Here is a 14,655-nt window from a genome sequence, read left to right on the forward strand (position 1 = left end):
GAATCAAAGAGACAGCATGGTTTTGGCAGAGCTGCCAGATAAGAGATAAACACCCATTTGTGGGGAAATTAAAAGGTATAGGAGAAAATTGAGAAATATATGTATGGCTTGAGCAGAAAATTTTGTAATCAGTGACTACTTCAGTCCATAAGAGAGAAGAAGCCACTTTTGACAAAACATTTCCTTTTATAAATGTACTGGAGAGTATATAATTATCTTCATCTATTTCTAATGTTGACTAACTGGTTAACAGTAGACATTTTTTTTTCCGTTTGGCCATTGAGCTTTGAGTAACAGAATACTATTCTGCATGAATCAACTTTCTATATAAATCAATAGTCGTGATATATATTACCAAAAAACAAAAGAAAATAATTGGTTGAGGGAGATATATTTTTAATATTGGTGTTCCAATTGCTTTTAAGTTAAATTAGGGTTTAACTAAATGGTTTAAATGAAAATGACCCTCTATAAACTATAAATAATTATTATTACTTGCCTGCTCATTGTCATATTTTGCCATCAGGTACTCCAAATAGCAAATAAGATTTGTACTCCATATTCTATATAAATATATGCAGTATTATATATAATGTGAATCTGAATATGTTGTCGCCATGTGCAAACACTTTTTTTAAATAATATTTCTATAATAAATACCATGGAAAAATCTGTAAAATGGAGAAAAAATTGGGTCACCAAGAGGATGTTTAACGAGAAATAAATGGCAACCCTGTCTGTGGGGACTTGAACAGATAAACAAAACAAGTGAAATCAAAATTCTAAGAAAATTTAATTGTAGAATAAAGGAATATAGGAGATCCCTGGAGATTAATTTGGACAAGCTCAAGACCCCTGGAAGGCAAGACAAAAATATTAGCATTTTAAATCTTAAAAAAAACTCAGCTTTAAGGATGACAATATCATTTTCTCAGGACATTCGAAAATGTAAAAAGTAATTGTGATATTTTGATTAGCTGTTATTGGAAAACCGAAGAGAAACAACGAAAAGGGACTAATGACACTGTTTCATGAGAAGGAAAGTGAACCAGTCTCCCCCTCCCCCCCCAAAAAAAATTGTGCTATGTTTAGTAAAAAGTAGAAGTCTGATATTTGGCTATACACATGGAAAAGGATTAACGCGAAATACTAGGTACAAAAGTTTGAAGTTACATGAAGAATGAGACCCTTGTGCAACATATGGGACTCTTTCAATGTGAAAAACATTTTGCCAGCCAGTGACTTCGTCAGTCCAATACACTTCGTCCAGTCCATACACTGGAAGTGGAGGAGACTGACGTAATAAGTCCCTCAGCCTGGAGTCGATGTGTTTAGTCTATCAGTCTTGAGAAGAATATGGCATATGCACAGAGAATTGAGAGATGTATGGCATATGCACAGAGAAGTGGTTTTATCTTTCCTTCTGTACCTACCCTAACAAATTAACAAACCTGTGCTGCACAGGGACATATCTTCCTTAAATTCACACGACATATGTTTTATCATCTTCATCATTTGAAATTTATTTAAAATGCCTGATTAACAAAGCTTCCTCGAGGATTGCGTGCATTCATAAACAAAGTGTTTTACCATATTTCATGAGAGTTCTTTTGAGATTAATATAATGTTTATATATTTAAACATATGTAACTAGACACATTCTCGTTAATTTCCATAGTTTCTGTATATCCATATGCTTTTTATTTTTCATATTTTGACACATTTTTTTTGTCAGGTGCATATTTTAGCTTCCACTGTAATCATACACTTTCATTAGCTTTGTATATCTCTATATTAAATGGAAGAAAAATTTACTCACCTTGAATTTAAAAGAGACGTCGAAACTAATGGATTGATGGTTACGGCATCTAGATCGATGCTTACATTTGATGGAATTTTCTCATTCATATCCATCTGTGTGACAAGAATGAAGTCTATTATGAAGGCAAATACATATACACGTATTGACTTAATAAATATATTTATTAGGGATGTGACCGAGTATTGGTATCAACCACATATTATGAAATCGGTGAAAAAGGCCAATATTTTTAAATATTTGTAAGAGCATAAGAAAGAATGAACACTGCAGCAGGCCTACTGGCCCATGTGAGGCAGGTCCAAGTATCTTACCAGCTTAAGCAAGTTACCCAGCCTAGTCAGAACAGGTCACATCCACTGAAGGAGGGAGCATGTCATCAGATCCTTTAGCAGAAGCTAGTTATGTCCAATTCACAACCACCCACACCCACTCATGTATTTTTCGAACCTATTTTAAAAACTACACAACAACTTAGCTTCTATGACGGTACTCGGGAGTTTGTTCCACTCATTCACAACTCTATTACCAAACCAGTGCTTCCCTATATCCTTCCTGAATCTGAATTTTTCCAACTTAAAACCATTGTACATTTTCTAGGTCAGCAATTTCACCACCTCTCCAGGCAGGTGAAATTGCTGACCTACGAAATGTACAGAGAACCTTCACAGCACACATAACTGTGATAAAACACCTCAATTACTGGGAACGCTTGAAGTTCCTCAACCTGTACTCCTTAGAATGCAGGCAGGAGAGATACATGATTATATACACTTGGAAAATCCTAGAGGGATTAGTGCCAAACTTGCACACGAAAATCACTCCCTATGAAAACAAAAGACTCTGCAGACGGTACAACATCCCCCCAATGAAAAGCAGGGGTACCACTAGCACGATAAAACACAGTAAGTGTCAGAGGCCCAAGACTGTTCAACACCTCCCAGCATACATAATGGAGATTGCCAAGAGACCCCTGGCTGTCTTCAAGGCCCTGGACAGTCACCTCAAGTCAGTACCTGACTAGCCGATGGTCAGGTATGACCATCGGGTTGCGTGCAGCCAACAGTAACAGTCTGGTTGATCAGGCCCTGATTCACAATGGTGGACCCCCGAAACTCTCTCCAGGTATACTCCAAGTATTGCTGCGAGTCCTGTCTTGGCTAGATATTACTTAGCACAGTATTTACATTTCCTTTATTTATTCCTGTTTTCCATTTATACAACTCAGTCATATCCCTCCTAATTCTATGCCTTTCTAGAAAGTACAGATTTAGGGAAGATTTCTTATATATGGAATCAACTTTGCCATCCTCCATTGTATGTTTTCCAGTGTATTTATGTCCATTCTGTAATAAGGTAACCATAACTGTGCAGCATAATCTAAATGAGGCCTAACCAAAGATATATAGAGTTGAAGAACACCCTGAGGACTCCTATTATTTATGCTCCTTGATATGAAGCCAAGGATTATGTTCGCTTTATTGCGAACACTTATGCACTCTTGAAGTAGTTTTAGATTACTGCTAACCAGAACTCCTAAATCCTTTTCGCAGTCAGTAGTATTAAGATCTACACTATTCAGTTTATAAGTGGCATCGTTATTGTCCTGTCCAACATTTACAACTTTGCATTTGTCTGTATTAAACTGCATGTACCAGTTCTCCGACCACTGCATCAGTCTATTCCAATCATCCTGGAGTGCACTAATGTCCTCATTGAACGGCTTATTTTGGTGTCATCAGCAAATTTGTCATTTATGTAAATTTTGAACAACAATGGGCCCAACACTGACCCCTGCAGAACACCACTTGTGACGTGCCCCCATTCTGATTTCTCCCCATTTATGCAAACTCTCTGGTGCCTATTTGTTAACCATGCCTCTACCCAGGAAAAAATTTCTCCTATTCAGAGTTTCATAAGTTTCCTCAATAGCCTCTGATATGGAACTCTATCGAAAGCCTCATTGAAGTCCATATACACAATATCATATTTATTTCCATGATCTACCTCCTCAAACACCTTAGTGAAAATGTTTGTAAATTCATAAGACAGGAATGCTCCTTAGTAAAACCATGTTGAGAGTCATTTATCAATTTATGCCAATCAAGATAGCTACGAATTGCCTCGGAAATAATTGATTCCATAAATTTTCCCTTTATGGAGGTAAGGCTTATTGGTCTATAGTTCGAAGCTAAGGATCGTCACCTGCCTAGTAAATAGGTATTACATTTGCCATTTTCCACTTATCACTACAAACTGGCATAGTGCCTGATATGTTGAAAAGATTAGCCAAAGGTTTGCTAAGTTCCTCTTTCAATTCCTTTAAAACCCTTGTAAACAATTCATCAGGGCCTGGGGATTTGTTAGGTTTTAATTTCTCTATTTGTCTGAGGATCATGTCACTAGTTACCCCAATCGTGCATAGTTTATTATCGTCCTGTTCTACATAATTTATTGAAATCGGCCAAGTGGAAGTCTGGGACAGAGACATGATTTCAGTTTACTGGGCAATTCCATAATATATTGTTGTCCAGAGGGCTGAGGAAGGGTTGTTGAGGTGGTTCGGACATGTAGAGAGAATGGAGCGAAACAGAATGACTTCAAGAGTGTATCAGTCTGTAGTGGAAGGAAGGCGGGGTAGGAGTCGGCCTAGGAAAGGTTGGAGGGAAGGGGTAAAGGAGGTTTTGTGTGCGAGGGGCTTGGACTTCCAGCAGGCATGCGTGAGCGTGTTTGATAGGTGTGAATGGAGACAAAAGGTTTTTAATACTTGACGTGCTGTTGGAGTGTGAGCAAAGTAACATTTATGAAGGGATTCAGGGAAACCGGCAGGCCGGACTTGAGTCCTGGATTTGGGAAGTACAGTGCCTGCACTCTGAAGGAGGGGTGTTAATGTTGCAGTTTAAAAACTGTAGTGTAAAGCACCCTTCTGGCAAGACAGTGATGGAGTGAATGATGGTGAAAGTTTTTCTTTTTCGGGCCACCCTGCCTTGGTGGGAATCGGCCAGTGTGATAATAATAATAAAAAAATATTGAAATTATGTGATTTGTGATTGCTTTGCCCAAGTTCATCATTAACCTCAAGATTATTAATTAGTGAATCTTTGTTAGGTAAGACACATATGCAACAGTTAGGTATCTTTATTTTGAAACGTTTTGCCTACACAGTAGGCTTCTTCAGTCAAGTACAGAAAAGTTGATAGAAGCAGAAGAAACTTGAAGACGATGTAATCAGTCCATCACCCTTAAAGTTTTGAGGTGGTCAGTCCCTCAGTCTGGAGAAGAGCATTGTTCCGAAGTCTGAAATAATATGAAGTTGAATGGACAGGATGGAGCCTTATATAGCACCAGGAGGTGAGACGTAGGTCACTTCTGCTTCTATTAACTTTTCTGTACTTGACTGAAGAAGCCTACTGTGTAGGCGAAACGTTTCAAAATAAAGATACCTAACTGTTGCATATGTGTCTTACCTAACAACCTGTCGGTATTTTATACCATTTTAATGTTCAATCTGTCAGACACTGCAACACAAGGGTATCTTGGTACAGACCTGAAATCAACTTCGACAACCTCTACTAGTGAGAACGGCTGGATTTGAGAGGGACCTGTCCTCCCAAAGTGACCTACGTCTCACCTCCTTGTGCTATATAAGGCTCCATCCTGTCCATTCAACTTCATATTGTTTCAGACTTCGGAACAATGCTCTTCTCCAGACTGAGGGACTGACCACCTCAAAACTTTAAGGGTGATGGACTGATTACATCGTCTTCAAGTCTCTTCTGCTTCTATCAACTTTTCTGTACTTGACTGAAGAAGCCTACTGTGTAGGCGAAACGTTTCGAAATAAAGATACCTAACTGTTGCATATGTATCTTACCTAACAACCTGTCGGTATTTTATACCATTTTAATGTTCATAGTGAATCTTTGTTGGCAACAACCAAGTCAAGCAGATTATTTCCTCTAGTTGGTTCTGTCACAAACTGTTTTAAAAAGGAATCCTGAACCACATCAAGAAAGTCACTAGACTCAAGATTTCCTGTCAAATTGTTCCAATCAATTTGCCTAAATTAAAATCCCCCATTAACACAACATTTTCATATCTAGACGCCTTATGCACTTCTTCCCATAGCAGCTTACTACACTCCCTATCAAGGTTTGGGGGCCTATAAATCACACCCAAAATTAATTTTTCATGTCCCTCGAGAAACTGAAGCCAAAAAGATTCTGTGTCCGTTTCTAATCTTATATAATGTCTACCAACAATTTAAATTATCTCTGACTGTGAGGGAAAAGTTCAATAGATAGGAGTAGCGATGGAGTATATAGTAACAATAGTTTCATTGCCGGCTACTTGTTAAGGTAGGGTAAGTCCAGCTCCCCCTATCCCCACCATCCTTCTTTTTCCCCCCTCCCCAAAAGTGATAGTTTGATTGCCGGCTGTTTGTTAAGGTAGAGTCAGTCTAGCTCCCGCTATCCCTTCCCCTCCTTCTTCCCCCCCCCCCCCCGAAAGGTGATGTGTGGGGCTCTGGTCCAAACAGTAATCACTAGACTCACAGCTCCCAGCACTACTGTAAGTACATGCCTGCCTTGTATTCTAGTGGATTTATTGGTTGAAAGCTTCACTTTTGACCAATAATAAACTTAGTCCTTTCAGTCTTGCTCTAAGTTGACTGTTGTAATAATCACCACGTCTTTTAGGTATTGTACTTATCATGGAGAGTGATTTCTTAAGCAGTGGGTAACCTGTCTATCTTTCCAGCTTGGATGACAGAGAGGGTCACCTGCCAATCAATGAGTAGAATTGAAGGAGACGGACTAATGTCCTGGAGACATCCCCTGTTGTATTTACTTGCCTGTGCATATGTATGAAGAATCAGGACGAAACCCCTCATTATTGCAGCAGTACAAAAACTGATTTCCTGTCATCGAGAGAGATTATTTACGCCCACAAAAACGAGCCAGTGGGTTGTCACCAACACCTTCGACAACCCCCCCCCCCCACATCAGCAACGGCTAGGATCTCAGCAACACGCAGTGTCACCAACACCAGACACCCAAGTTTTAGATAGATATTAGCATTGAATTCAGATATCATTTATATTTTTAATTTTTCATTTACTTTAATGTAGGATTAATATTTCATATTTAAGTGTTTTATATTTTATATTTTCTAAATAATAAATTGTTTATGTTTGTCAGTTTTTGTTCTTTTTCTATTCATTAAATTCCTGAGGAGGAGCCAGCCTTGGTAATACTGTCTGAAGTTGTTACAGGGCTGAGTAAGCTTTCACACTGACGTACATAGCCACTCCAACACCCTTCCTGTTGACCCTATCAGTGTGGAATAGTTTATAACACTGTACAGTGCATTCAAAAGGCATTTCTCTATCCTTCAAATTGAACCAAGTCTGTTATAGCAATAATATCTATATTATCTGGACTTGCAAGTAATCTTAACTCATTTATCTTACTTCTTAGACTCTACTATTTGCATAGTAAACCTTAAGGGAGCTAGTCACTCGTTGCCCTCTATTATCTCTCTCTGTTGATCAATTGCTTTGCCTTTACTAGCAACTTTATTTTGAATGTTATCTTTTAAACATATCCCTGAGGTTTCCTGGTAAAATCTGATATTTCCAACTCTAATACTGCAGCCTGATTGTTTCCCACAAACACCCATACCTCTATAATCTATCACTTGAAAGTCCTAGATAAGTTATCAATTACCCCCTCAATCGAATTGGCTAATGCAACCACTCCAATCTTAGAGAGGTGAACCCCATCCCTTGCATACATATCATGTTTGCCATAGAATTTGTCCCAATTATCAATGAATGGGATTGCAAGTTCCTTGCAGTATCTGTCTAGCCATCAATATATACCAGTTGCCCTAGCCATCCATTCATTGCCCACTCCCCTTCTAGGCAAGATACTACATATGGTAGGGATCCCTCCTTTAGACCTACTTCTATGGCTGACCTGTACTTATCCATTAGCTCCTGTTCATGCCCTTCCCAGTGTCATTACCCCAGCACTAAGACAGATAATGGGTTTGTTCCCATTACGTGACATAATATTATCCAACCTGCTGACTATATCACCAACACCAGCTCCTGTGAGGCACAACCTCTGTCTGACTTTTCTATCTCTGTTACAAAAAGCACAGTCCACATATCTTACCTGAGAATCTCCTACAATTAGAATATTTATACCTTTGATTAGCAGGGGAGTCAGAGGTACCTTTAACCTCACTAACCACTGAAGTACACTCATCCTGGACAACAGAGAATCGATTTCCTACCTTCACATCTTCTCTATTAACCCTCTATCTTCCTTCTTCCTGAATTGTGAACCACTTGCCACTTAAAGCGGCTGCCACTTTCACTGGTGGTAACCATTTCCTCTTTACCAGCTCCATCCATCTCACACTCACTCCCAAACCCATCTAGGTGAACCTTCAGCTTCCTATTTTCTTCCTGAAGAAGTAGAACCTGCTTCTTCAACACTTTAACCTGAGATTCTAAGGCACTACAAGCCATGGTGCTCGGTAACACCCCATGCTAACTCCCAGAGAGCTTAGGACAGATATAACTTCATGTTATGTGACCAATGACCTCAGCCTTGAAGAGTCAATATATAAATTATTTTTAAGAATTCATGGACTGTCAAGAACATGCTGATAAAGAATTCCCTGCAACATTGTGTTGGTGGTGTTTACAGAATTGGTTGCCATGGCTGCCACTTATCTTATGTGGGACAAACTGACAAACCTCTAGATGTTAGAATAACACAACATCAATATTCATTAAGAACTCAGGGATCAAATGAGATATTCAATCACACACAAGTTTGCAACAATCCTGCTAATAGGTCAGAAGGCAAAGTCATTGTTTCACATACTTCATGGCTGGAAAGAAATATTTTAGAATTAGCAATAATAAAACATGATAAACATTCATTATATAATTGCAGTTGCAGATTATTCAAGCTCGATTCATTTATAATTGAGGCTAGTGTGCATAACCTAAAATTGAATTCATGTATGAATGCTCTGGATTGTCTTCAGTGTCATGGTTCTACTCCAAGGAATTAGGGCCTGTTTCTTTGCCATCTTGGGTTACACCAGCATCTACCCAAAGAGTCTGGTAGGGTAAATAAACTATGGCTGGCTGCCTTAGGATGAACTATACACAAACTATACAAAGTCTTTTATATTTTCCCAAAGACTGATCAGATTTTTAAAACTAAGTAATCACTCCATTACCAGTGCATGTATACTGATTATCTTCTATTCCTATAATACTCAATCTTACTGGCATTGTTATGTCTGGGGGCACTAAGTATCTCCTACCTCCTTACCTCATTCTTAGCAAGAACATTCCTTCAAACAAATCTGCTGGGACCTCCTACTCATTTCTGAAACATTGCATGTTCCTGATGATGTGTTGATTGCAACACGTAAGGCCTAGTGCTATCATTCAACTCTCTAGGAGTCTAGGTAAAATCGGGCCTAATAATTCGAACTTCCTTAAAAATTTTACTTTTCCAAAAAATTCTTTTACAGATAGATAATTTTTTTTTACACTAACAAGAGTGTGCTGATGAACGTAGACTCCCTTGCAAAGACCCTCCTAGACACTCCAATGAAGCTGATCCCAAAGAAGACCATTCAGAACGTCAAGACAAACACATCAGTGAAGGTGAGAACACTGTTTTAGATGGGTGAGAGCCCTATGATATGTGGCAATTTGCTGAGGAGAGGAGTAAGCTTATTCAGGTATACACAAATACACTTACATAGATTATCATACATAGCAGCAAGTGTGTAGGAAACCTAGGATAATCCAAAAAAGCTAGTGTGACTTATTTCCACTGGGGTCGGAAATAAATAGTTGTCCAGGGTAACTGGTGTCAATTACTGGCTGGACAGTGTACGCCCAATGCAGTAAGATTCATAGACAACTGGGCCCACTTGTACAGCAGAAATGTGTGCCAGGGATGGGGTTCACTTATCGAAGTCTGGGGTGGGGGCACTGGCCGCTGAAGTGGAGGGAGCTGTTAGGGCTTTAAACTAGAAATAGTAGTATAGGTTTATGTGGGAAAGCAATGAAGTCTGTGTGGTGATGCTGTGAGTTTTAGATAAACCATTTATAGGCAGAGTGAGGTAGAGTTATTGGTAGCTAGTGGAAAGGAAAAGTAAGGAATAATTTCTAATTTTATAGTAAATAAATAGTCTTAGTGCTAGAAATAAGATTGACGAGTTGAAATTAGCTGCAAGTGCTGGTAACACTGATGTATTAGCCATAACTGACACATAGTTTAATATGAAAAACTGGGACATGCCTGCTGAATGTCACATTCAAGGTTTCAAATTGTTCCACACAGACAGAAGCATCGAAAATGGTGATGCAGTGGTAGTGTATGTCTGAGATCACGAACTGTTGCATAAAAATGGGTATAAAGTCTGAAATAACCCATGCAGCATCTGACTAGAATTTTCAGAGGGGTAATGAAAAATTTATTTTAGGTGTGATATTACAATACATTATAATAATGGGGAGCACTAAACCCTTAGGATTATAAAGTGCTCATGGGGGGATGGAAGATATTCAGGCTCAATTCAGGGAACTGGAGCACAGATCCAATTACCTTGATCAAGAACCCCTCACCAGTATCGAGGAACCTCTCTTGTGGGGTTAAGGTGTGATATACCATCCCACAGACTTGGCCACAAGGCACCATAATGCAGTAATTCTAAGGGATTTTAACTTTAGGTCTAACGACTTCTTCGAGATAGCTCAGGATTGGTTTTTAAAGCAGTTTGTTACAGAACCTTCAAGGGGAAATAACCTGTTTGACTTGGTTCTGGCAAACAAGGAAACCCTTGTTAATAATTTTAGAAAATACAGAGGAACTTGGTTCAAGCAACCACAAATCAATTACCTTTAGCAATGAAAGGAAGTATGATAGCAGGGATAATTCAGTAATGGTCCCTCATTTTCGCTCAGCAGATTACAATCGGCTTAGAGAACACCTTTCCTCTATGGACTGGGGTAATGAAGAGAGCTATCAATATAGCAATCTATACACCATACATGTTGCCCAAAGTATAATTATTCCATATAAAGAAATAGGATTGAATAGAAATGATCCAAAATGGATGAATAATAGGCTCAGTCATCTTGTAGGGCAGAAGAAAGGAATTTATACATGCACCAACAGAGGGGAAGATCGTCTTATTAGTCAATATATTCACATTAAGAGGAAGAGTAAAAAGGGGATAAGAAAAGCTAAACAATACTATCAAATGAAAGTTACTAGGGACTCAAAAAAAAAAATATTTGTGAACCCTGACCTAATCTGTTTATTTAAATATTTTGTATCTTTAATATTGTGTATATTTATTATCATAATTGAATATTAGATATTTCCATTATTAGCTAAAATGAATATATTTTACTTTATACCATTATTTGATTTAGCTATGTCTTAGGTTGCAACTTTTACATTTTGTTTGAGAATCTTGGTTGGCTCTCCACACACCCAATGTTGGGGCTGTGGGAGTTGACCTCAGTCATTAGCTGGTCTCTCATAGACGACACAGTTCACCCTCACCTTTGGAGAGAGTAACACCTTGCTTATTGGAGCTAACTTTGGGCCCCTCTTGAGGTTCCTTAGTGTTCCTCCAACACTGGTCGGCCTTTCGCCAGAGCCTCCGATGGAGTGCGGATGGCTGTATTGAGGCACTCTTGATTTCCACTATGTCCTCAAGAAGCATTCAAGTGTTTTTAGTCTGAAGAGTTCAAGGAGTTACCCCTCGCAGTCAGTTGGATCAACAAACTCATTTCACATTGACAGTGTCGATATGTGTATTGAGTGTGGAGACTATCGATATGTGTATTAAGTGTTTTGGTGGAGGCCATTGCAAGTTGAATGAGAGTAGTGGATATGCTATGCTCTGACAAAACATTGCAAAGTGTTAGTGAATTTCAACATTTCAATGTGTTAAGACTCCATGCTCATTGAGATGTATTCTAGGAAAAGGCTGTAATGTTTGTGTCAATATCTCAGTGTAAATATCTTATGAGTGTTATATTTTATAGTGTTGCCCTTTAAAGAAATAGTATAAAACCATTCTGTGGTTTATTAAGAAACTTAATAAATATCAGAAAGAACCTTGAAAATTATTTCCATTTGAACACTTGAATGAATTTGTCTTTGAGCAGGATATGTTTTCCTGTTCCTTGTTGCCTGAAGGGTTTAACAGGCTTTCTTACTGCCCTAAGCACAACCAAACCCGAACGTTTCTTTACAGGTATATTGAACAAAAGTTAGAGAAAAGATATGTTCCCTTAAAAGTAGCCCTGGGCATCTTAATGACAAAGAGAATGAAATGTTCTCAATTTTTAACAATCATTTCCTCTCGGTTCTCACACAGGAAGACACTAACAGTGGGCCTGAAGAAAAATTACGTAATATCACAGTCACCAGGGATATGTTTATCAAACAGGTAGACCGATTAAAGGAAAATAAATTCCTGTCCCTGGTGAATGTTTTTTTCAAGGATTCTTAAGGAGTGCAAAATGGAACTTTGTGAACCATTAACTAATATTTTTAATATATCTCTTCAAACAGGTGTAGTGTCTGTGTTGAAGATGGCTTATGTAATTCCTATTTTTAAAGCAGGGGACAAGTCATTACCATCAAATTACAGCCCAGTAAGCCTGACTTCAATTGTAGGCAAATTATTAGTCAACTATAGCTGATATTATAAGAAGCCATCTTGACAAGCATAATTTGATTAATGATACTGAGCATGGATTCACGAGGGGCTTTTAATAGAGTACCACACCAGAGAGTGATAAAGAAAGTGGCAGCTCATGGAATTGGGGAAAAAATGCTGTCATGGATCAAGTCATGGCTCACCAACAGGAAGCAGTGTGTGCATAAATGGGGTAAAATCTGAGTAGGGATCTGTAACAAGTGGCATTCCACAGGGATCAGTTTCAGGCCCTTTGTTGTTTATGATATATACCAATGACCTTGACGAGGGAATTACTTGATATGATGGAATTCGCTGATGACACGAAGATGGGTAGGATAATTGATTCAGGGTGAGATGTCACTGAACTTCAAGAGGATTTAGACAAACTCACGTCGTGGTCAGAAAATTAGCAGATCCAGTTCAATGTAAAAAAACACAAAGTTGTGAAGCTCGGGAATGTCCATAACCCTGTGCTTATAAACTGTATAATATAGAACTTAGCCATACAGAATGCAAAAACGACTTGAAGGTTATGGTAAGCAGAAACCTAAAGCCAAGACAGCAATGCCTAGTCATACGTAATAAGGCAAAACAGATTACAGAAGTCAATCAGTTATAGTAATTCAGTCTGTCGGAAATGATCTTCTCAAAAACTTTTCCAGCGGCTTCAAGTAAAGATATAGGTCTATAGTTCCCTGGTTGATGGATGTCTTTATTGGGCTTAGCAAGAAAGATCATCTTAGCAGTCTTAAAAGCAACTGGAAAATGATCTGAGGCCAAGATGGCATTAAAGATATTAACCAAGACATCCTATTGGGGCAAGTGTTCCACAAGGAAGCGTGCTGGGTCCATTGTTATGGAATGTCTACTTCAACGACCTTCTTCATCTCATCCCAGAATCACATGCATATGCAGACGACTGTACACTGACATTCACTTATCCAAGAGAAGAAATGCCAGCTACTCTAAGCTACATCAATCACCAGCTGAGAGCTATATCAGCTTGGGGAAATAGATGGCAATTAACATTTGCACCTTAGAAAACGCAAATGATGATCGTCTCTAGGCACCATGATGGTAATGCTGGTGCAGTAGTAAGGATGAATGGGAGGGTGTTGGCACCTGGAGAAGAAGTTGATATCCTTGGGGTGAAATTTGACTCCAAACTAACCATGAAGAACCATGTTGTAAATCTTGCAAACAAGGCAGCCAGGAAGCTTACAGCACTTCGCCGTATCTCGCATCTGCTTGACAGTAGGGGTTGCAAGATCCTGTACGAGGCACAAGTACGCTCACGCCTTGAGTATGCTCCACTTTCTTGGTTTGCCTGCCCCCCCTCTCATCTGCGACTGCTTGACAGAGTAGAGAACAGAGCAAGACGTCTCATCTCTCGCCTGGACCCATCCTGGATAGAACTGTCATTTCAGCAGAGCCTTCAACATAGGAGGGATGTGGGTGGCCTTGTTATGTACAAGGCCAATATTGTCAAAATACCACACTTGGATCCACTTCGAGGACAGCTTGAAACAAGCTTTTATGACACAAGACGGGCAGAAAGCAGCAACTTCACTCTGGCTGTACCCTTCTCCAGAACATCACTCCATCTGAGATCATACATACACAGGATGACTCTAGTATGGAGCACATTTGTACAGCATAATGATGTCAACGAGATAAAGTCAGTTGATCAAATGGAAATGCTGGCCCACAGATGGCTCCAACTTCATCCTGTTCCCTACTTGTATGTCTCATAACAATAAAAATGCTTTCAAATGAGCTGATGTAGGTAACAGCTCTTAGCTTGCCAATAAAGTTAGGAATCCTTAACCTGTAAATAGCTTGGTGGCCCGGTGGCCTGGTGGCTAAAGCTCCCGCCTCACACACGGAGGGCCCGGGTTCGATTCCCGGCGGGTGGAAACATTTCGACACGTTTCCTTACACTATTGTCCTGTTCACCTAGCAGCAAATAGGTACCTGGGTGTTAGTCGACTGGTGTGGGTCGCATCCTGGGGGACAAGATTAAGGACCCCAATGGAAATAAGTTAGACAGTCCTCGATGACGCACTGACTTT

At 39.2% G+C, this 14,655-nt stretch overlaps 1 protein-coding gene across 4 annotated transcripts in view; it reads right to left on the minus strand.

Annotated features, from left to right (window-relative positions):
- Nucleotides 1–14,655, minus strand: part of LOC128697956 (RING finger protein 207) — a 111,452-nt gene that overhangs the window by 9,247 nt on the left and 87,550 nt on the right. For all 4 annotated transcript variants that reach the window (XR_011393632.1, XM_070097624.1, XM_070097625.1 and 1 more), the window contains exon 5: nucleotides 1,820–1,914. Coding sequence is in view for 3 of the 4 variants with exons in the window: in XM_070097624.1 (XP_069953725.1) it covers nucleotides 1,820–1,914 (95 nt within the window). In the remaining variant the exon portion in view is untranslated. The remainder of the gene's footprint in view (nucleotides 1–1,819; nucleotides 1,915–14,655) is intronic.

The sequence above is a fragment of the Cherax quadricarinatus genome, chromosome 58, assembly GCF_038502225.1.
Source record: "Cherax quadricarinatus isolate ZL_2023a chromosome 58, ASM3850222v1, whole genome shotgun sequence".
Classification (NCBI taxonomy): Eukaryota; Metazoa; Arthropoda; class Malacostraca; order Decapoda; family Parastacidae; genus Cherax; species Cherax quadricarinatus.